We start from the raw sequence: 25504 nt of genomic DNA on the forward strand, positions 1-25504 counted from the left end.
TTCTCTCCCCTGTCCAGTTGAGAAGGGGAGTGATAGAGTGGCTTTGGTGGGCACTTGGCATCCAGCCAGGGTCAACGCACCATAGAACAGTTTAATAATTGAAATAAAATAATAACAATAACAATAATATTTTTAATAATATTGCTGTGCCTTTTACAGAATGTGTATACGTGTGTGTTCCCATCCTGAGTGAGTTTTAATCTATTCATGGATAGAGTATTCCAGCAATGGCCAGAAGCTGTGGGGAGTGTTGTTGGGGCTCTTAGTAGAAGACATCCCTCTTTGCTAAGCTCCTTAGTTTACCCTGGTGTTATCCTGCCCTGCATGACGTTGTAAGTGATGGTGTTTATGTCCTCCTATCCTACAAAATGCTTCTGTTCCTCCTCCCATGGGGGTACCAGTTCTGGAGTGGTTTGTCTCCAGTGTTGCTCCAATACTTGCTTGCTTGAGCATTTTTCATATAAGGAGAGGCTGAGAGAGCTGGCACTGTTCAGCCTGGAGAAGAGAAAGCTCAGGGGGAATCTTGTCAATGTTATAAATGCCTGATGGAAGGGATTGAAGATTAGGGCGGCAGACTCTTCCCAGTACTGCCCAGTGACAGGACAAAAGGGAATGGACATAAATTAAAAACCATTACATTCCATCAGAACATGAGAAAACAATTTTTTACTGTGAGGGTGGTCAAACCCACAGAAGAAGAGAGGTTGTGGAGTGACCTTCTGTGGAGATATTTAAAACCTGACTATATATAGTCTTGGACAACCTGCTCTATCCAACCCTGCTTGAACAAGGGCGTTGCACTATATGATCTCAAAAGCTCCCTTCCTATCTAAATGGTTCTGTGATTCTGTGACCTACAGGTTAGGGAAGCCACTGTGGCCAGACTGTAAATTGGATGATAGTGCTGGATTGAGGCAGCAAACTTGTACCAAAGCATAATTACAGGAGCAGGGTCGGGAAGAAAGAAAAGTCATGCTAGGAGAGTAAGAAAGTGAGAGTGTCATGATGACTACTTCCCTGGAGTGTTATAATTTAAACCAGAAACTTGTTGTTCTGTTATCTAGGTGAGAATGGTTGCATTCCTGCTGTGCAAACAGCACAATTTAAAAAGTTGTGACAGCTCATATTTTCCATATTTGAGGAGTGTAAGGGTACATGTCATACAAGTGAAAGCAAAACAAGACAGTCATCAGAGTCAGTATAAGTGTGTATCCACACTTTACAGTACCACACCAACGTGACAGTTTGCACTGTGAGTCTCTATTTTTGCCACTTTTAGCCTTTTCAGTCCAAAATACCACCTCTGGATGATTCACAGTGCTGATCTCTTGCTGTTTTCTTGAAATTGTGCTGAAACCCCTTCCAATGACAAATATACCAATCTGGGCCAATTCAAGTCATGGAACACAAAACATTCCAGTTTTTTAGGTCCCCAAATTGTGCACCCTGGTTCTATTAACTTTATTTTGGGAGGGTAAAATAACATTAAAAAAGACCCCCAAAAGGGGAGTGGGGGGTGGGTAGTAGAGAAGGAAGGAAGGAAGGAAGGAGGGAAGGAAGAGAAGGAAAGGAAGGAAGGAAGGAAGAAGGGAAGGAAAGGAAGGAAGGAAGGAAGGAAGGAAGGAAGGAAGGAAGGAAGGAAGGAAGGAAGGAAGGAAGGAAGGAAGGAAGGAAGGAAGGAAGGAAGGAAGGAAGGAAGGAAGGAAGGAAGGAAGGAAGGAAGGAAAATGAATAACAAGAGAACTGGTTTACAGGCTACTAGAGTTCTGTTTTTCCTAGCTACTGTGCTAGGAAGAATATGTTATGCATGCACTGGGGCTTAGCACCCAGAAGTTCCAGGGTTTATGGGATACAGGACCTTCCAGAACAGTGTTGGAAGACTGTTCCAGTCAGGGGGAGCAAGATGTGTAGATGTCCTCATCCAATTAACAAGTTGTGTCTGTTTTGTGTACACGTTCAGGCTTCTTGGATCTTCTTAGATGTGAAGAATATGTGCAGCATGTATAAGCCAAGATCCTTCAGCAAAACAGGAAACAAATATTAACCATTCTGACACATTTCAGATGTGTCATTTAAGATTTAACATGCAAGATTAAGGCCCTCTAGCTTGAAAGTTTTAGCCAGTTTATTGTGATGAACTGGCATATCAGCAAACACCTATGATCAACTGGTTGTGAACTACATTTAGATTGTGAAATCCCAGAATGCTGCATGATATTGACGATGAATTAGACTATAATCTGGCTAATTCTAGAGTCATATCCTAAAGCCTGGAAATTTTTTTTTGGGAAAAAAAAAAAAAAGAACCTAATAATGTCAAGTAAAAAAGGAAAATATTTAGATTGTGGTAGTCTAGCTTTGTCATCTAGAAGTCTCTGTCAATATTTCAGCATGCTGTGTGAACTGGTATCCATAGTCACAGTCTCTTCTATCATCAGCTTGCTGTCTGCTGTCCCCAAAAAGCAGCAGCTGCTGATCTCTCTTCCCACTGACAAAGTTTAGAGGAGCATACACCTACATGATCTCTTTCCACTAGCTGCCTAGCCTTTGAACACCCCAGCATTTATATCCCTTTTGTAATGATGACATCAGGCTGGCATCTGGTACTGGAAGAAACATGTAGCTCTTTGGATTGCATAGGGCAGATGGAGCTCGCTGTTAGATAAAATCTGGGATTTGGCTAGAGAACCAGACCATAAGCATATTAATAAGTGCTAGTCCTTTGTCTAATGGGAGTTCAGGAATTTGAAGAGCCCATTCTCCTTAGGAAAGAAGACACACAATAGGACAATTTTTGCAAAGGGTTGTAGTCTTGTATGATACACAGCTGACAGGGAAAACCGGGCGTACAAAACAAGAGGGCTGAATTCAATGTAGCACAGCAGCAGTGATTGCAGTCTGAAATAGTTTGGGGCTTTACCAAAAATCAAAATTAGCTTTCAGATCTTTAGCACTTCAGAAAGCATACTATATGATTTAATATGGAAATCAGATGCACTATTTATTAATCTATTTAAATGTTCATATGAAAACTTGGGTTCTAATCTAAAACCAGTGTGGGTTTAAGATATTCATTGACACTAGTCATTTACTATTCAAGTGAAAGGCTAGTGTACGAATACCTTTGTTTCAGCATTATTTTATGTGTTTCTCATTTTTGTATTGGAAAGGCATCAAAATCAATAAAATGTAAAACTTCTTAACTAAGACCCCTACATCCAAAAGGAAAAAACAGCTAAGCATTTTAGTGCCACAGCAACTCTGACGTAACAGGTTCTAAATAGCACTCTTGGAATGTGACATTCTTTGTCAAGGTATGAAATTATTTCACATTTTTTATAATACTGAAGAAACTATTCTCAGGTTCTTCCTTAAAACTGGTACATGCTGATTAGTGAAATCAATGACATAAACTTCAATGAGAACTAACTTTTGCAAGATAATTTAATTCCATGTGAAATAATGTTCATTACAAGACTTGATTTAAAAAAAAAAAAAATTGTATTGATAACATCATTGTAAGGATATATGTAGTAGAATTTATTTTTATTAAATTCCATTTGGTAATAGTTTAATTTCATTAGAGCATCTATGTTCCTATGATGCACCATCTGTTAGACTCAGATACTCAGGTGCTTGCTTATCTACCTTTAAATACAGATACGTTTTGTTTACATGACCCTACTGTGCTAATACTTTATGGTCATTTAATTCTAATCCTGTGTGCTGCTGAAAAGGTTTAAAAGTGAAACAGCTCTGCCGTGGAAATGCTATGACCCCACAGCAATGGTTATTGCATGATCATTTTGAGAAAGTGGAAGGGCAACCAAGTGAGATATGCCTTTCTCCAACTGTGTACAGAGACTTTCGTACTTTCTACTGTAAGTTACCTTTTCTAATTTAAAAGCAAAAATACACTACTCTGCTTAATTAAAACATTACCGTTCTTGCTGAAGGGAAAGGCAAAGTGAATGACCCATGCAGGAGAAGCATTAGTAACAGCCCAGTTGATCTTACGAGACTTATGAGACAGTGAAGACCAGATCTACAAAGCTTTTTAAGTATCAGATGCAAAAGTTACAGGTTCTGAAAACTCATACATGTTTGTCATATAACCCTGGACATGCTTAAATGCTGAGTACCCTTATTCTCAAAATTAAGGTTTCTCAGCCTGTGAGGACCTAGGCATTCCTGAAAGTACTTCACTACAGCAGGACTGAATAGCTCAATTCCTATCTTGCACCTTAATTTCAGGATAATTTAAAATTTATTTAATTTATCCTGAAAATTTTAACCAGTAGATTGCAGACATCTTTTGTATCCTGTTCCCTAAAGTGCAAACATGAAGACCAACTGTTTTTTAAAAGAAAGGCAGATATTTTTCCACAATAAGCATATTATAAATTATTTCTGTAACGATCAAACAACAAGCCATTGAAATATGCTTTGCTGCTCCAAATGAAATGAATCTCAAGAAATTAAAATGTAATCTAGGAAGTTCTAAACATTCAATAGTTTTAGGAAATGCTAAATACTTGAAGAAGAGAGTTTTTAGCTCTGATGATCAAGAACCTGGATTTTTATTGCTGTTTTATATATATGATATATATAAATATACTATATAACTGTATATATACACGGAAGTTACAGTTATGTAAAGAATTTTTATTAAATAGCATTTTCTACAATACTGGGCTCTGAGTAACATGAAACTAGTGCAAGTCCAGATGTTTAGAAGAACAAATTTGAGCTCATATGTTTTGTCTGAAAACTTTGTTAGATTCCAATTTCAGTCAATGGTAAATCAGTACAGAGGCTGGAATAAGTTCCCCTTAAGCATATATTCAAACGAAAAGACAATTAAAAATGATAAAAAATCTTAATCCAACCTAAAATTATTATTCTGAATTTAGAACTCCTTCTCTGAGTGTTACTCAAAGCTAATTAAGTCCTGTGAGTTCATAAAATTTATCCTACCATCGCAATACTTCTCAATAATATTAGGTCTTTGGATTAATATGCTATTGCAAGGTTTGATGTTGCTTCCTATTAAGAAGTAGAGTTATATTTTTTTCATAATGGGATTTAATGTCAGTTTAACCAGCCTTAATTAAACTTTGGCTTATAAATAATTTTATTAAGAAGTGCAATGAAATTTTCTGAGTTTTATGGCTGTTTAATTAAAATGAATTAAGCCAACTTGTGTTGGGAACACTAGTTCCCTTACATTTCCAAGCTATTGTACAATGTTCTAGGTACGCAATTTAAACTTTAAACTTTATCAGGAGTCAATGGATTCAAACCTTAGCATAAAAATCTAGCTTTTTAGGTACCTATTGACATTTAATCAAGCAATTTAAAAAAAAGAACTGAGTCATGTTTTGATCTAATTACCAGTTACGTAAAGATAATTTCACAGCACGGTTAATACAAGCTATGACCATATATATGTACCTTTGACTGTCTGTTGTGTCAGCACCCTGTTTTGGGTGTATGTGTAGAGTTAAAAAGTTACTCATTGAAAGTTAAGTTTTACATATAAAAGTATTCACATTTGTAATAATAAGCATCACTTTCAGCTTTAGCTAATTTATTCTATTTGCATGTATGTTTTTGATGTGTTATTACATTACACTTTTCAGTGAACTTCTGTCTGTCATGATTTTGTCACGTCTATGTCTGTATTACTAATCTCTGGTACTTTATATAAAATAATATGCAGTTAGTTTTCAATAGATTCTTTTAAGCAGTAACTTTCAAAAAAATATGATGTTGGAGAATTAAAATAATAATTTCCTTGTATTGCATGGGGTGGGAGGAGGACAACATGTAACTTACTAGGGCCAGAGTATAATTCTGATCTTTTAAGTCTTGCACCATTTTTTTCCATATTAGTTATATTCTCAGTAATACCATGTTACTTCTATTTGAATTCCTGATGACCGGTTAGTCTTTCCCCTGGCCCAGACCCAAACAAGCAATTATAGACAGCATTAATTTAAATTTTGATATGATAAGAATTTAATTGAGTGGGTGTAACAGTGGAATTATCCACTTCCCTCAATTTTGATGTTCTTACACTTAAGTCCTTGACTGATGTTTTGTCATTCCTTCCCTGCTTCTCATCTTACTCTCACAAAGTCTATCCAAAATGTCATTATGAAATTCTTTATTATTTTTTATCTATCAGATATTGTAACTTATTTCTCCCTCCAACACTTATTACATTTTTGTTTTATGTAAAAAATTAGATTTTTTTCAGGAGGAGGCTCTTGTGCCTCCAGTCTATACCTAGTTCACTTTATTCTTACAATTGTTTATGAATCAAGAATATGAGAACACAATTTCTCCACAGAGATCAGGCATCCTAAACCAAGTATTTGGAGAAAGACACCCTGCAGAGCTGTGCTTCTGTTGTGTCCTATTAATTCAGTTCTTAGGACTCAGTCAACTAAATTAAACATTTTTGTTTAGTTTGTATAGTTTATATGTTTTTATGTAGTTTATATAGCTTTTGTTTAGTTTTTTATAGTTATTCCTATATGTATTCTAAATTTCAATACTGTGAGAATTTAATTGCTGTATACATTTTGCATGTTAGCTGGATGTTAACAATCTGTTCTAAACAAGTTCAAGAAATAATACTAAGAAAGAAAAGACAAGAAAAAATACCTCTCAGCCTTGTCATATGTATAGACAGCCGTCATCTGGATATTGATAATATAACAGTATATGGCTGACAAGTTATTTAAGAAATAGATCAGAGAGTGAAAAAATACAGGGAAATGTAGTATGTGCATGTGAAGATTTACAATATCTTTGAATGTGCTCAATTACAACTGAGTTTATAAAGATTTCAAACAATATGCAGACCTGCCCTAGCCCTTACTAATTCTGACAATTTTTAATTACAATATTACCATATAATCTTCATATTGTTTTCTAAAAATATTCATATATGAATTACAACTATAGCTGTTTAATTCTAATCTTCTCTGGTTTGTTTTTCCCCTGAGCCTGTAAGAGGGCTGGATGTGGCAGATATTGACTAATGCTGTGGGTTTATTAGCTTTAATAGCTGCTTTTATTTTCTTCCAGTATTACTGAATCTGAAATACTTTCTTCTTCTCAGGAGAATATAATGGAAGTTATAAGAAATCAAGAATTTTTACTTCTACCGGCTGATGAACTCCATAAACTTCTTGCTAGTGATGATGTGAACGTTCCTGATGAAGAGACCATTTTCCATGCCTTAATGATGTGGGTGAAATATGATATGCAGAGGCGATGCAATGACCTAAGTATGCTACTTGCTTATATCAGATTACCACTGCTTCCACCACAGGTATTTTTTAAGTATTATTTTATAATAATAATAATCATCATCATCATTATCATCATCACTGTTATTGTGAAAATTCTCATCAGTTTATAATCTGCAACTCCTCAATACTCTGGTTGTTTAAAAGCAAAACTGTTCAGAATTAGAAAAAAATGAATGGCAACCCTTTATCCAGAGTGACCTCAATAAACTTGAGGATTGGGCCAGCAGATACCCAAGAAGTGCACTTGTGAAACTGAAGAGGAGTAACTGTAGATATCATAACATGCTAAGGACAGGCAGAATAGTAAATATTCTCAGGAAAAAAAACCAAACTGGGGACTATGACAGATACCATGTTGAGTATGAGTCAACAGCATGAATGAGGAAAACTGCATATTGGTCTACATCAGGAAAAAATCTGTCAGCAGGCCATACCTGGTGCTGCTAAGGCTGCATGGGGAATATTGTTTCAATTTTGCACTCCACAATTTGAAAAGCATAGGAAGAAGGTGGAGAAGGTCCAGTGATGGATTACCAATCAGTACATCAGCTAGTACATCAGCTAGCAGAGGAGAGGCTGAGGAACCGGGCTTGTTTAGTCTGATGGAAAGGAGGCTAAGCAATGACCTAATAGCAACTTAAGACTTCTTGAAGGGAAAATCATGGAATCAAATTCTTCTTGGGAGCACCACAAAATGTAAGAAGGGGCAAATGCCCCAAGGTGTAGCATGGACAGTTCAGGTTGGACATTGGCTTGGGGGGGGAATCACTTGCAAAGCAATGAACCACTTCTGCATGTTTTTCAGAGGCTAAGCAATCTTACTCATTGAACGTTTTCCTGAATTAGCTAGACCAGGAGATCACCAAATCCAGTGCTGGCATTAGCCCTGATTTGAGTGAAAGGTTGAACTAGTTGACCTCTGGAGGTCCTTTGGAGCTCCCTTCCTATGAACACTTCCATGATTCTGTGATTCAGGCTTCAGTTCCCTTTTTTTTCAGAGAAGTAAATAGCAATTTTCTTCTGTTTAGTACCTCCAGATAATCATTCTTTTTTCAGCTAGCATACTGGGTCTGGCTGGGGTGGATTTAACTTTCTTCGTAGCAGCCTCTATGGTTCCGTGCTTTGCACTTATGGCTAAAACAGTGTTGGTAACACACCAATGTTTTGGCTATTGCTGATAAGTGCTTACACAGCATCAAGGCTTTCTCTCTTCTCTACCCCACTACCCTTCCAAAAGTAGGTCAGCAGTGGGAAAAAGGTGGGGAGGAGACACAGCCGAGACAGCTGACCATAAATGACCAAAGAGATATTCCGTACTGTATGACATTGTGCTCATCGATAAAAAGCTCAGGAAAAGGAGGAGGAAGGGGAAGGACGATTGCGATTATGGCATTTGTCTTCCCAAGCAACTGTTACATGTACTGAGGCCCTGTTTACCAGGATGTGGCTGGACATTTGCCTGCTGATGGGAAGTAGTGAATGAATTCCTCTCTTTGCTTTGCCTATGCACACAGCTTTTGCTTTTCCTATTAAACAGTCATTATCTTGATCCACGAGTCTTCTCGCCTTTATTCTATTTTCTCGCGATTCAGCGGAGGGGAAGGAGCGAGAGGCAAGGTGGGTGTTTTGCTGCTGGCCAGGGTCAACCTATCACAACTGTTTTTGGCACCCCATGTTGGGCACCAAAAAGGACTGTTAATGGGGAAAGTCACAACACTGAGAATTGGGCAGTGATGAGTAAGGTCAGAATCAGCTGCCATTTCAGTCTTGGTTTTTTGATGGTGACTTTTTGATAATTCCATAATTGTGCTAGCAAAAATATCAGATCATGTCAATGTCTACAGGAGTTATTTCTACACAGGAAACCAGAGTCAATGTCCTCACATATCTAAATCTCTTCATGTTCATTTGAGCATACTTACTGTTTCTTAGAGATCAAATCCTGAGCTGAGGTCCAGTGAATAAACAAAGGAGTCACTGATACAGCAAAAGATATCATCAAGATATTTCTTCTTTGTCTGAGTCTGCAAAATTTATTTCCTTCAGACCATGAAAGAAAAAAAAGACAAAAATAAGATGACAATGGCAAATACTTTTTGTGAATCCCAGTTGCTATTCTGGATATTAACCTTCCAGAATGACTTGCTTGTCCAAAATCAAAAAAGAAATCCAAATTCAAATCTGCTTAAAAATCAAGTAAATATTAGTACTGGAATCCTCAGATGACATCCTGAGGTTCCTTCATATTGGGTATATGACACTGCAAAATACAAAGAAAAACAGGGAGAGACCTCAAACACCAGATCTTGGTCACCCTTACTGCTCAGTTGTTAACTCAATCCCTGACTCTGGTTTGAACTACTCCGTTAGCTCTCTGCCAGACAAGTATGCTGTAGGGGAATGTAGCATTAACCCAAATGGCACTACTCGGTCATTTCTTGCCATGTTTCCTTTACCAGTATAAGCATAGCATATGATTCTCTGACATGCTCAAGTAGTTATTCTGTTTCAGCTAATATTTTGAAGAATATGGGAAGAAAGATAGGGTAGGCTGAGAGTGGCAGCTCACTACATGACCAGGTACTGGTATTGTAATGTCTATGATGTACAAAAAATATACCCACTCTGAAAGGGATCAAGAAAAGAATGCTAGGAAGGAGATGATTAGAACAAGAACTATCGTAAATCATGATGCTAAGATTTACAGGTACTTTGTGTCATACTGAGATCTCAGAGGGTTAGGTGGTTTTTCTTTTTACTTTCCAGTATAAAATGAGCTACAAAGGAAACAGTCAAATAGGACAAAGTTAAAGGTTTCTTTGTCAGAAATGTGAGCTGTTTATTTTTCAACAGCTATGCCAATTGAGAACCTAGCACACAATACTGTGCATTACTGTAGCCTTTAAAGTGTTTTTTTAAATCCGCCAAGCACTTACAAAAGATAACTTGTTCACACACCAGCCTCACCTCTAGCTCTTATTGTGTAGAAAGAGATCATGCAGGCTTTGTTTGTTACTGGTCCCTGCCCTAGTTCTTAGTAATAATTTTCTTTATAATTAATATCTGCAAGAACTACTACTACGGAATTCAATGAAGCTATTGACATAAGTCAGACGAAAGGAATCCAACTATTTTGTTTGTTCTGTGAATTGCTTAAAATGGTGAAAAATAGACCCAAGATTAAAAAGATTACTTTCCTTTCCAATAGTCATATGTAAAATATCAGGTAATGTATGTATGTGTGTAAGGCATGTAATGGTCTCATTCTGTCTAGACTCCTTTTCCCATGAAAGATTGGACAAGAATATCTTTCAAAGTCACTTCCAACATGGGCTGTTCTATGATTTTATGATTCTATGATGCTATGGTGTATAAAGTATCTGCTGAAATAATTGAGGCAAGATTTCAAACTACTCTTATGTTCAGAATCTTCTAATCCCACTATAAATTCTAAATGTGTAGCTCATAAATTTAGCTGCATTCCTCCAATCAACAGGGATTTTACTTTGTCTAGGCATCACATACTTTGCTTACCTCTGCACTGCTAATTGCATGTAAACCAGTGATCCCCACATTACCAAGCAGAGTGTTGTAGCCCTCTATCCATAGTGTTAAAGGCATTTCCCTGTATACTTGAGTATCTGTGTCCACACTCCACAGTACCTGCTTCTGGGTTTCCTCTGGTGTCTCTGTGGCCCTAACACATAAGGATACCCTGAGACACTGCCAACAGCACTAATGTCCCTCATTTATGCAACTGAATTGTGTCCACTTTGTTATACATCATCCTCATGAGAATATCCTGGATACCTTAAGTTATGTGAAGTATCACTATATCCTATGTTTAGCAACTGAACTAAATCCTAGATTTCTACTGCCTATCACAGATAAGCATCACAAAAGTAAACGTATCATTGGTATCTCACATCATTAACACCCACCTATAAAATCCTAAAACAGTTGTGTTAACCTCAAACTTAATTCTATTGTGTATCTTTTAGAAAGTTTCTAATAAAACTTTTCTTCAGATTCAAGTCCAACTCTTAGAGAGAACACCTTTCTTTCTGAAGGAAAGGAGGCAGGTGACCAGTGAGTAGGGTATATGAAAAAAAAAGTAGTAACAGTTTCAAAACTGTTTGAAAGGAGTTTCAAAAAGAATTATTTGAGAGTGCTGTATTTCTGGCACTTCTCTGTATTTTTTGTTCAATTTAGTCTGAAAATTAACCCTTATGCACTGATGCTTGTCTATAGTTGAATACTGCATCATATAAATGTTTCCTATAATGCTAAAAAAGTATTTAAAAATTATTTCCAAACTAAAATTAAGATATAACAAAGATTCAACAGGCAATTATTGAGAGCTGGTGGTGAAAATTTACTTTTTATTACCAAAAGGTGAAATTTTTCCTACTATGGTTTATACTTAAGTGTAAATCAAGCACAACACTATCATTTTCATTGCACTGAAAATTAACTGAAGAGCTCTCTGGGGAGAAGCCAGATCAAAATTAAAAGCTAATCATTGGACCTTTGAGAAAAAAGATTTGGGTTCCTTACCTTTAAATTCACTAAAAAAGATGAAGTCATAAACGACAAACATAATTAACAGATTGGAAAGATTGTACTGAGACCCTCTTAAAGTGAAGGCTTTAATTTATAGCCTGAGTTTTTATGATACCTCATTTCACCTTCAAGGTGCAGTAATTATATTGGCAATGTAGTCAGACTTGAGTAACAGGATATCAAACAACGTAATTCAAAATTCAGTAGAAAAATTTAGGAGAAGCCTATCAGTATTAACATATTAAAAGCAAAGTATCATGAAGCCGAAAATGAAATAATACAACCTGCAATGCTGCCATAGAACTTTAGTTTAATTTTGCTCCTTTGATTTGCCTGAAACCATCTGCTAAACTAAAACACTTCATATTTCTTTATTCAAGTCAAACTAGAAAGATTGGTGGCTTGACCAATGTAAGAAATTATTTCACATTATAATAAGTAAGATTTAGTTACTTCCTTTCAATAGGTGTTCCAAATATTTTGTGTTCATCTGTACAGAAAACATATCTCAATTTATGTTCATTTTCACTCTTAAAGTATTCAGGGAGAGAAAAAATTTCATAGGAGCCTTAAACCTTCTTAATGCTGAAGTATGTTAAATTATTTACTTGAATTGTTCATTTACAAGCTTATCATAAATTTATTTTCCTGTGATTTTTAATAGCACTCTTCACTGAGAGTAAGTGTGTTGGGTTTCTGTGGCAAGATTTTGGGGGGGGGGGGGGGTGGCTACAGGGGTGGCTTCTGTGAGAAGGTACTAGAAGCTTCTCCTATGTCCAACTCCAAGACAGACTCGCTGCCGGCCAAGGCCAAGCCAATCAGCAATGGTGGTAGTGCATCTGTGATAACATATTTAAGAAGGGGAGAAAAAACACCAGGACACAAAACTGCAGCTGGAGAGAGGAGTGAGAATATGTGAGAGGAATGACTCTGCACACACCAAGGTCAGTGAAGAAGGAGGGGGAGGAGGTGCTCCAGGCACCGGCTCAGAGATTCCTCTGCAGCCCGTGGTGAAGACCATGGTGAGGCAGGCTGTGCCCCTGCAGCCCATGGAGGTCCATGGCGGAGCAGATATCCACCTGCAGCCTGGGGAGGACCCCATGCCAGTGCAGGCAGATGTGCCCCAAGGAGTCTGTGACCCTGTGGAAGCCCACGCTGGGGCAGGCTCTTGGTAGGATCTGTGGACCCGTGGAGAGAGAGGAGCCCAGGCTGGAGCAGGTTTTCTGTCAGGACTTGTGAGCCCGTGGGGAACCCATGCTGGAGCAGTCTGCTCCTGAAGGACTGCACCCCATGGAAGTGACCCACGCTGGGTCATGAAGAACTGTAGCCTGTGGGAAGGAGTGAGAACTGGAGAAGTTTGTGGAGGACTGTCTCTTGTGGCTGGGACCCCACGCTGGAGCAGGGGAAGACTGTGAGGAGTCCTCCCCTGAGGAGGAAGGAGCAGCAGAGACAACATCTAATGAATTGACTACACCAATTCCCCGTTCCCCTGTGCCGCTCGCGGGGAGGGTAGGGTAGGTAGGGAAATTGGGAGTGAAGCTGCTTGATCCCAGGATGAAAGGATGGGTGAGGGGCAGGTGTTTTAAGATTTAGGTTTCACTTTTCATTATACTACTCTGATTTGATTCATAATAAATTAATTTCCACAAGTCGAGTCTGTTTTGCCCATGCTGGTACTTGGTGAGTGATCTCTCCCTGTCCCTATCTTGACCCATGAGCCTTTCATTATATCTCCTCTCCCCTGTCCAGCTGAGGAGGAGAGTGACAGAGCAGCTTGGTGGACACCTCGCTTCCAGCCAGGTTCAACACACAACAGTAAGTTAACAAACAAACAAGTTAAGAAACAAACAAAAAATATCGTTAAGATGACATTTTATTTTGTCAGTTGTTCAAAAACTCTAAGAAGCTACTTTTTGTGGCTAGAAGGTACCACAGTTGCCCTCAATTTTCAGCAGTATTTTTAAATGAAATTTGAATAAACCCATTTTAATCTGTTAAAAAATCAAACAAAATTAGTACATGTAAACCAAAGCAAAACCACTAACGACAGTTTGTGGATATCCCCCTGAGCCTTCTGTTCTCCAGGCTGAACAGTCCCAGCTCTCTCAGCCTTTCCTCACAGGAGAGATGCTCCTGTCCATTCATCATTTTCATGACCCTTCATGGAATTCTTTGCAGTATGTCCATGTCTCTCTTGTACTGAGGAACCTACAACTGGGCACAGCACTCCAGGTTTGGCCTCACCAGTGCTGAGTAGAGGAGAAGGATCACATCCCCCGACCTACTGGCAATACTTTGTCTAATGCAGCCTAGAATACTGCTAGCCTTTTTTGCAGCAAGAGCACACTGCTGGCTCCTGTTCTGCCAAGCTGCTTTCCAGCTGGGTGGATCCCAGCATATTTTGGTGCACAGATATGCGTACACATATACATATACATATACATATACATATACATATACATATACATATACATTTATTTCATTCTTTTATAATAGAATGTTCATGTGAACCTTTTAGTTAGAGGTGAAAATCTGTAGTTGTGGAAAGATATACCCATTAAGGTCTGGCTAGAATTGCTAAAGGTGTTCTCACCTGGTTCCCTGATGACTGTCCTGACCCATCATCTAATGATTACTCTCCCCCAGATGCATGATGTAGTGATTACCATCCCCACAGCTCAGGGAGCAAAACGGTTCATCTGGATCCTCACTAATTCTGTATAGGCAACAGTCTAACCTCATCTGCACTTGAAGCTAAAACATTAACTTCTGGCCCTGAGGGCAAACAGTATAGACGAGTTTATACCTTTATCACTGAATTCTCCTTATCTTTCTCTCCTCCTCTCTCAAAACTGAATGGTTTCTTCAATGCTTGTATCTCCCATTCCCTGAATCAAGCTGTACCTGGAAACATTCAGTGCAATTCATCAGAATGTTTGAGCCTCTGCCTAGCCCTACTTTGTTTATTAGTGATGTAATCGCATTTACTAAGATGAAAAGCTTGGTTTTGCTGATTGTCTGTACACAGTGTAACGTATGAGCCAAGAATTTGTGCAGCTTCTATTGGGCAAAACATTATTTTTATGGTGTTTCTTAAGAGTGTGAGAAGTTGCTAATGACAGTTGGGCTGCTGAAAGAATTAACAAGCGAGAGTTATGAGTTAACACATGATACCGAGTGCCTACAATAGCATGACTAGTAAAGAATGAGGATGTTATATTTATATTTTAACGTTTCTCAGCAAAGATGTGCATGATAAAAAGAGCACAAATATTTACTTGCAGAAATGGTTAAGTTAAAGATGACTTGTACTCCACCAGTCTGCTGTGTTTATAATGGGTGGTTTTTTGCAACTACTTGTAATAGTAGATCATTGGTTAACTATGAAAGCTAAAAAATAGCATAGGGTAAGGAATAGATATTATTGCCTTTCTCTCTGCAACAGTTTTAATAATATCACTTTCAGAGGCTTGTAAATCACATCAGTAGGATAATGCACAGTCTTTGAGTATTAAATACACTGTGGCTCAGATCCAGTGAAACTAATATAGGCATCTAAATTAGGTTTCTTGCTCAGGGGCAGAAACAATCCAGTCCTTATAAAGTGAAGTACTTAAATACCCTGTAAGTCACTGGAGAGACAGTGAACTGATCCGCCTCGGTTCTGTTCTTATTTATACAGAGATGTTGTAGGGAACCTGTAGGAAATGCTAAGCCTCTAAATCCCCTCAGAATGCACACATTACCTCTGGCCGTACATGATTTTAAAAATGTGTATGAATTTGCATATAATAATTGAGTAGAAACCCTTTAAATCCTAGCTTGGATAATTGACATTGTGAGGCAAACTTGTAAATTCCTTCCACAGCTCAGCTGGCATTTGGCAAAGAGGTGTTTCTCTGTACTGCTAAAAAAATAACTAACCAGGCAGTCATCAGACTGAGGTTCATCGAGTTCTGACATCTTCAATATATGTTGAGCTAGATGAAAGGATTGAAGGATCCTTTTCTCGGCAAAAATGGAGGGTATCACTGTATGTCAGTCAGTCTCTAACTTTCTGCTTAAAAGCAGTGTGACTGATAATATGAATTGATAACTTTTTCAGTTCTCTAACCATCTTTAGCATCACTAAAGAAGTGCAGCTGATACGAATTCACACCTGACTAGATTTCTAGGTTTTTTAGAGTGGTTCTCACAGATTGGTCTGGGATAATTGCTAAGTATGTGTATATATTCAGCCATTCTCTACAACATTTGGTGAATTCTTTCAATCATTTCTAAATGCATTGAATGCCAGGAGTTTATAACTTACATCTGAAAGGACTGAAGCTATGATTCAGTTTGTTGTTCACCTATGTGTTTAGGCTTCTCCACATCAACTAGATTCCTGACCTCCCACTGTAGGCAATGAAGATCTAGTGCAGTTCCCAGCACATAGGAACAAACCTATGTGCTGATTTGAGAGGTGCCATGGATTATTGTGCTGCCCCTCTCCCAGCAGATTTTCTGGAAGTTCCCTCATAAATCCAGTACCATATTTACTGGCCCTGTGTGGATTCTTAGACACCCTGTGGCATCTCAAATGGTGCTAAATGCTTGGTTTTATGTAAGTGAATTAAGCAATCACTGGATTTGAATGTCAACTTATATCAGAATAACATAAATTGGGGAATGTGAGGAAGTTTCACAATATTTTAGTGGGATTTTTATGTAACTTCAATTAAATAAACTAATTACATTAAGAATTAATAACTTCTTGGTCCATAAAAAAAGGAAGTTTCAGGCAAGCTTCTAGGACGATCTCCATATTCCTCTATTAACTTACCCATGTAGCAGAAATTTGGGCCTGAAATTTCACTTGCCTGTGAAATGGCAATTAGTTGATTGTAGTCAGTACAGGCAGAATATGCTTTCATTTCTTTACTCTTCTTATATAGATCATGCAGTAAAGCTAACTTTTTTCTTTTTTTATAACAGCTTCTCTGGCAGTGGAGGTATCTTGTCATCTGATATGTTATCTGAAGATGTGATAGTTCAATGCAGTGTGCAGATACAATTCAGAGGAATCTTTTTTGTCTTTTAGCTAATTCTAAAATTGTCCAAAAAGTCCTGGCAGTATGGCTGGCATTTCTTGTGTAGATAAGTGACAGTATGAAAATTTATAAACAGTGAAAATGATAACTATTCCACACAATTATGTGTGACATTTATTTCCAAATACAGTTTTCTACCAGTAAAGTTTAGTAAATGCCAGTAAAGTATCAGTAAATGCTTTGAAGCTGTCATGAGGTGCTGTTCAAATATAAAATTGTGGCAACATAATGCTATAATACTATTTCTTTGTCCTACACACAGGCAACTTACCTGACTTTTTATTCAGTGTCTCATGATATACTGAGCATATGGTTTGCTACTAAATATGTTGGGGTAAATTTATTTCGTGGAAGAGTGGATCTTCACTAGGTAAATCACTTTTGTAGATGATCATAAAATTATTGGGGAATGACAATGATGAATAGAAAATATAAACCTTGCCTCTCTTTATATTAACTTTGCATTGCCAAAGGTTCAGAACAATGTTTTGATAAAAATATTCTACTTCTGTTGCTCATTCTATGTAGTTCATTCTATGTGAAACATTTATTCTCATCAATGTCCCCATTAGAAAGTATAAAGTGTGTCTATGTGAAAACACACATTTATTGAAACAGTAGATTATATTAACTGTCCAAATCAATTATAAGCTCTGGTCATATAAATAAGAGCATATCTTTCCTTGACCTTCAAAACAGCACAATTTTCAGTGCATACTTAAATATGTAATACAGTTTTATTTGCATAAAATAATGTCTTTGGTTTAGAGAATATGTGTTTTGCCTGTTGTTTATGTTTTTACAAGGTCATGTTATTTATAGTTACTATTTAACACCTTTCTTATCTTCTTCTGTCTTAGTGACTATCAGATTGTTCATTATATCAGATTGTTGCAGAAATTGCTCAATGTGTGTGTGGCTATTCATTCATTCTCTTTGGCAACATATTTTTAAGTTCTTTCAGTAAATTTTAACTGATTAGGATGCCAGGGTATTATAACTCACATCTGAAAATCCTGTATGTTCAATGAAACTAGTAAAAGTAAAAGCAATGGGAGTGGGTAAAATAACAGTGGTGTACCTCATGTCATTTTCCAGTACAAACTCTGGTTTACACTCATTTTTTTAATCGTACGAATAAACTGCATCATAATAGCTTGCATGGATCTCAGCAATGAAAATTAGCATAACTTTCAGCAAAGCTCCACTGTCATTTAGGCATCTACTTGATATGCTGAGACTTGCAAACATGCTTAACACCCAGCTGATCATAGCAATCTTAATGAAAATAGATAGGTGATGAGCACTTTTAAAAGTCTACCGGTGTAGTTTATGTTCCCAAACAGAGCTGCAAGTTGCTGACCACTTTCAGAAATCTTGTTTTGAATACCTTTTCAGATACCTGTTTCCCTTAGACCTGTCCTGGCTGTGTTTTCATCTACAAGCATACAACATGACAATTATGATCAGATTCAAACTGCACTGTGTGTAATGAACACTGTTGTTTCACTCTCCCGTAATGTATTTTGCTTGTGAGTGGCAATAATAGCAAAAATCCAGTGCTACTAGATTTTTAAAATTATTCTGTGGAGTTTATCATGTAGTAAAGAGGTCCATTTTGATTAATGAGAGCAAAAAATAAATTGGAGAGAGAAGTTTTATCATAGGAGAAAAACAATCTTGCTGCAGACTTCACAGTTCTGTTGGGATCTAAACAAGGTAGCAAGACCTTTCAATGTGGGCCACAAATACCCCCAAACCAGATAGACATTAAAATCTGTCAGTGGAATAGATTCAGCCTGTCTGCTCAGGAGCTATGTTGTCGGTACCCAGCGAACTGCATGCTGTACACTCCCTGGAAGGTACAGCTTAAATTGCACACCTAGTTACCTTGAAACCTTGTCTGTCTGAGTCAAACCCAGATGTCTAAGTTTACCTTGTTATAACATACAACAGTTCCATACCTATTTAATGCAAGCTGTACTTATTTTCTCCTTATAATCACAGAATGGTTGAGGTTGGAAGAGACCTCTGGAGGTCACCTGGTCCAACCCCTGTGCTTAAGCAGGGCCACCCAGAGCCAGCTGTCCAGGACCATGTCCAGACAGCTTTTGAATATCTCCAAGGAGGGAGACTTCACAACATCCCTGGGCAACCTGTGCCAGTATTTGGTGACCTTCACAGTACAAAAGTGTTTCTTGATGTTCCAGTGGAACCTCCTTGTTTCAGTTTGTGCCCATTGCCTCTGGTCCTGCCACTGGGCACCACTGAGAAGAGTCAGATTGATAAGATCCCCCTCTTCTCTATGCTGAACTGTTCCAGCTCTCTCAGCCTTTCCTCATAGGAGCAAGGTACTGCAATCCCTTAAACATCTAAGTAGCCCTTCGTTGGACTCTCTAGTCTCCCTTATTTCCCTTATCTCTCTTGTACTGGGGAGTCCAGAACTAGACACAGCACTCAGGTGTGGCCTCACCAGTGCTAAAGAGAAGGGAAGGATCACCTCCCTTGACCTGCTGGCAATTCAGCAGCCAAGGACACCAGTAGCCTCCTTTGTGGCAAGGATACACTGCTGGCTCCTGTTCAACTTAGTATCCACCAGGACCCCAGGTCCTTTTCTGCCAGGCTTTCCAGCTGGGTGGCCCCCAGCACATACTGGTGTTTGGGGTTGTTCCTTCCTAGGTGCAGGACTTTGCATTTGTCCTTGTTGAACTTCAAGAGGTTCCTGTCAGCCCCTTTCTTCAGCCTGTTGAGGTTCCTCTGAATGCCAGCACAACCCTCCCAGTCACTGTCAGCCACTCCTCCCAGTTTCATGTCATCAGCAATCTTGCTGAGGGTTTAATCTGCCCCATCATCCAGATCAGTAATGATTTCTGTAATTTAGTGTAGAGGTATCTAAGCTAGTTTTAGAGTAAATAACTGATCAGGATAGTAACAGGGTGAGAGTTGACCCTAGCAAAGATTAAATTATCCTATATAGCAAGTTTTGCTGCTAGTTGTTGGTGTTCCGTAGATCATGACTCCAGAGGTCATGCAAACATAACTCGTTAAAAGTAGTGAAGGCAAAGATCAATTACTATTCTCAGCAACTGTTAACAACAGGTGGTTTTAAAAGTGGAAACCTTTATTGCTCTTGACATCATTTGAAATCTGTCAGTTTTAATTAAAAAAGGAAGGAAAAAGGGAATGCAAATGCTTCTACTGATACAATGGGGTATCTTGAATGGTCTTCCTGGAAAAAGGGTAATGAGAAGTCTAAAAGTTGGGTTGGACCTCCCTTCACTAATGTTAAGTCCCTAATTTTGCAGTGTAGTGCTGTTTTCTGCATCCTTTCTTCTCCCTTAAATTGATTCTGCATAATAGAAAAACACATAATCAGAAACATTTTCTTCTCTAGTTCTAGTTGAGCCATCAACATTTCAGAGACTATGTATGTACTAGAAGAATTCTTCATGTTAGACATTTGTAACAGCTATTCTTGAAATATAGTAATGGAAAAGTTGTTTAACTAGACATTTTCCTTTCTATGTGAGGTTTTCTTATCCATCCTTTTTGCCTATTTCTAAGACCTGAAGATTGTATTTGAAACAGGAGAACATTATTTAGGGAAAAAATGCTTCTTTTGTATTCCATTTCTTTGTACTTACTCTCTTATAGGAGTTTTATCAAAATGACATCAATTTTGGTAGACTACAGTTAACTACAGTTAACAGGTAACTACAGTTAAATTAAACAACACAGTAATTTTCAAACGTAGGTTACCTGTTATTGACTGAATAACATTTGTGTTCCATTTGTTGGCATCTCTCATGCTTTTACCTAATCTTCTATTCAATTTATGACTTTCAGAAAAAAAAAAAAAAAAGAATCTGATTCAGAAGAGCTTCAAATAAAAACATCTGCCTTTGAACCAAAGGAGACCAGACAATAAGAATATTTTGTCATAGCCCAACCTTTTTGTTGCTTCTAGTGTTGGGGTATTTTTTTATTTTCTCTCTTTTTAATGTGATGGTTTTGTTCTTTTTCCTTATGAATGCAATTTGACCTTTACAACTTTTCTTATTTCTTATGTAGCATTTTAACACTATTGCAAAATATGCATGGGTCTCAGAATTATGATATCACTTTTTTCCTCAAGGATTAGAGAAGAAAAGATACAAGGTACTCTGAGAGATTAATCTCACCTAACTTTAGATATCTAGAAAGTAAATATCTAACATATGAGATAGGTATTTACTTTAATAAGGGATTTATCTTTAAATACTTTTTTCTTCATTTATAGGAGAGAGAGCCTAGCATGATGAGGTTAAATGTAGATCTCTGCAGCAGTATAATTAAGCTTGTAGAAAGCTTGCATCTTAGATTTTGCACTCCTTATTTTGGCCACTATGTAAAATGCATAGATGGATAAAATCATTGTGAAAAGACATCACTAGAGGCAGAAGCTGGGGTGAAGAGGAGTAAAACAATTACTGTTTTCCTAAACTGAGTAACATTTGAATCAGTAACACATCAGGGTGATAAGTAAATTGGTCAAATTAGTACCAGTTTCAAAGATAGACCCAGTAGTACTAGTAGTCCAACAAAAGTCAGTGTGTGTGCCAAAAAAGTGTGGGCATATTTACAAATTAAGTTAAAATTAAAGTTTGAACAGTATGATAAAAGAGAACAAGGGACCACTTATAGAAAATAATATTGAAGATTTTAATAAATGGACTCATTAAGTCATAAGCTTTCGGGAAGTGTTAATGTTGTGAAAGTGGTTTCAACACCACAGTTTAATTACTTACCACACATGCTACCAATGAATATTCCAATCCCATTACTTAGTTTATTCAAGAGAGTAGGGGAAAAAAATTCTTCATTTTTAGATCAAATGTAAATCCTCAGAGAATGTGCATGTGTGATTGTTTGTTTATCTAATATATTTGTTTTGGTAACCTAATGATAGGTTAAGGAAAACAACCTTCAACTATGCTGAACTTTTTGGTTTGGTTTGGGTTTTGTACCCTGATGTGGGGGAGGGATAGGTAGGACTCAGGATTATAACTGACAGGAAGAAAGCCAGTTTAAAATTTCTTCTGAATATGAAATAATTTTTAATGTGTGGGGAAAAAAAAATTGGAATTACAAATCAGTTAAACACTGAACACATTTCCTCTGCCAGTGACTGTGATCACCAAAAATACGAGCTTAGTAGATGTCAGAGTTTGGTTGTTAGACAGAAAACACAATTAGATTTCTTTCCAAAATTCCAGTCCAAGACTGTTCACTATTATTGCTGGGTGATTGATCTCTTTGCAATATATTATCACCTGCATGCATACACAAATCACAGACTTACAGACAGACTAATGAATGTCTGTTGTGTCTAAGCAGTAAATCTTAATGTAGATTATTTGTAATAGAAATGATTAACCGTATATTTCAAGAAATAACTGGTCTAGAATTTCTTAAAGAAGCTTAAGTCTGCTGCATCTTATTGCTGAGTAGAAAATAACTTTTCTCTGAGAATACAGAATTCTGAGGGATTTAGTATAGTCTCTTTCTTTGTGAGTTGGTTGAGCAGCTGGCTTGACTAAGTCACACATTATGAATAATTTAGTCTATGAGCAACACAAATATTGAATTTCATGTACTGAATATTTGTGTTACTACAGAAAAATGCCTGGAAATCATCTCTGAGCTAAAACAGGTTTACTGAAATCATTAATTAAACACGAATAAGAAAGAGAATTCCAAACAGATCCAGAATGTTTGATGAGCTGAAAGAAAATGGTAGGAAACAAAACAAAATGAGACTTCTTAAATTAGAGAAATTATTAACTGAAAATATATTTCATTATTTTATTTTTAAGACAATATATTGAAATGCTTGTTCTAAAACCAAGTAAAAACTCAAAACCATAAATTAGGTACAACCTTCTTTTAAAATTTCAACTGAAGACCCCTAATTGCAAAACCGTCAAGTGAGTAAAGCAGAAGATTATGTTGGATTTATCTCAATTCATTCAATTTCTAGCAAAACAAAAAGGTCTTTAAGTAATATTGCTAAGGTTCAGTTGAATAAAATGGGATTTAGAAATGGAGTTTAAACTTCAGTTCCATACATGATCAATTTGTGACTTTGTGATCCCTACATTTAGGAGTCCAGAAAAGATAACAACTTTTGTACTTTTTAAAAGGCTTAAAGGAGAGAGTGAGGGAATGTTTAAGTGTTTTAATCTACTTCAGCTAAAATCTATTTGCAAGTCAGGATCTGGATAAAGAATAACACTCCTGGTAATCCCTTAGCATATCCGCAAAGTGCAAAACTGGTGGAAAATAATTTTATGACTGCAATACATTTTTATTTTCCTTTCAAAATATAGTAATTTAAAAGTGATAGTTAAAAGATGTGGTAAAACATATTTGTAGTAAATTCACAATTACATGATTCCTGAAGTTGTATCTTCTGCTATGCAAAATTAAGTGAATTGTTGATGTACAAAGCTGGCCCAGTTTTCAAATTAATATATCATTTCTGATGTCATTTTCTAAGCACTATTCTAAATTTTAATCCAAATTTTAAAGGTATTTTTACTATATTGTTGTTCTCTGAATATCATTCTTAAACATGTTAATAATGCATGCTTAATCAATAGCCCAAAATACTTTGTTTCTCACGTAAACAGTGCAAATATGCTGCTGTTCTTATTCCTGATGTTGTAGTATTTTTAATGAATAATTAATTTGCTATGTATAAAAATAAAATTTGTTGTGTATTTTCCTTCTTAGAAAATATTACTAATGACTGAAATAGCTTGCTCATTTTACTTGAGAATAGTTAGTAATATTATTAGTGGAAACCATTTAAAGTTCTAATGCATGCATTTAAATGAATACCTTGCATTGTCAAGAGAGCCATAATTCTCTCTTACGTAAATCTGTTCTTTTCAAGTAAATATTTTAAGCAACAAATTCACTTAATGTTTCAAGAGCAAAAATTGAAGTGAAATTGAAAGAAGCAAACCATACTTTAATTCTATTCCCTAGTATCTTTCTGTCATTAATTTCATAATTATCTTTCACTTTTACCTTGGACAAAGGAATAAAGTTATTTTAGAACTAACTCATAGTATTGAAGAATTCTTGATTCTGAGATGCTTTTATCCACTTTTTCAAGCATCTAAGTGCCTTCATACAAAAACTATGCAGTAAGGATGTTTAAGATTGGAGCAGCTGGTCATAAAATGGGCTGTAAATTTTCAACTGAAATAGGAGAAGTAAGAAAAATTGTAAAGAACTGGGATATATTTTCTGCAGAAAAAAACCCCCATGTTTTGTAAAAAGTTTTAATTCTGAAGATGTCAGTGAAAAACTCAAAACCTACTAATTTGAAAGTTCTGTTTTTTCATGGAAAATGATTTCTATCTTGAAGAAAAAAAATTTCACTATTAGTTCTCTTTTTTGCAATATATAGAGTATTATGTATGTGTTTTCAGGGCTGTGTAGCTTTGTCTATGAAAGAGACCATAAAAAAAAAGGAAAATAACATTTTATTTTGACATACAATGGAAACTAGGCAGGCAGAGTTTGATAATTTTTGATGTGTCTCTTGCAATTGACAGGCTACTCATGCATCTTTTTGAGCCCCACAGAGTGTTTGCATGTACACTTTCATTCTTGGGTATATGCCAGGGAGGCAAGTAATTAAATTGAATCTCCTTGTAATGCCTGGTAGATAATCAGCATAAATGTGAAAAATTTATATGGCCTCTTAAAAAATGCCTGTTTATGAAGACTAATTGGTAATTGGTTAACTCAAAATTACTTGTAACATCATACTTTCTAGTAGAAAGTGCTGAGTTTTCTCTGTTCATGTTATATTCATTTCCAGAATTTTCAGTATGATTTTCCTACTGCATTTTGTGACACTAAGTAGATAAAATGATTTTTGTTAAAACTTAATATAGTGAGGTTTGGGAATAATCTGGAATGTGTTAATCTAGATTAAAAATTAGGACTCTGCATCAGGAAATCAAATTGATTTGAGCAAAGCCTATCATGCCTTCCAGAAAAAAGGCAACATCTTTGGTATGGTGCTTCATTTCTCAACCCTATTGGACTTTTAATGAAAAAAATTAAACTTCCATCACTTCTAGAAAAGAAAGTTAGTTAAAATGCTTTATTACCTAGGTCATGAAAAGCAGCATTCATTCTTTTCTAGCCAGTTTTTAACAAGATTTATAATAATATAAAATCACAATTTATGTGAAACCCTATTATTCCTGATTTAAGCCTTCTTAGTGAGATTAGCATTTAAATTATCTGCCATCAATTTTATTTAAGTTTTTAATAATGGCTGATGTCTATTCAACAACTGCAGACTAAACCAAAGATCTTGTTCATATCAACTCTCATTTTAATCCCAGAGGAGACATGGATATATTCGTTCAGGTATAATCCTGAATTAATTGGTGCATGACCAAATGTATTCATACAAAAGTAGATTCATTTCTTATGCTCTTAATAATGTTAACTCAG

At 36.6% G+C, this 25504-nt stretch overlaps 1 protein-coding gene across 2 annotated transcripts in view; it reads left to right on the plus strand.

Annotated features, from left to right (window-relative positions):
• Positions 1–25504, plus strand: part of KLHL1 (kelch like family member 1) — a 267853-nt gene that overhangs the window by 157959 nt on the left and 84390 nt on the right. For both annotated transcript variants that reach the window (XM_075714660.1, XM_075714669.1), the window contains one exon: positions 7133–7345. In XM_075714660.1, coding sequence (XP_075570775.1) covers positions 7133–7345 — 213 coding nt within the window. The remainder of the gene's footprint in view (positions 1–7132; positions 7346–25504) is intronic.

This window comes from Pelecanus crispus, chromosome 1, assembly GCF_030463565.1.
Source record: "Pelecanus crispus isolate bPelCri1 chromosome 1, bPelCri1.pri, whole genome shotgun sequence".
Taxonomy (NCBI): domain Eukaryota; kingdom Metazoa; phylum Chordata; class Aves; order Pelecaniformes; family Pelecanidae; genus Pelecanus; species Pelecanus crispus.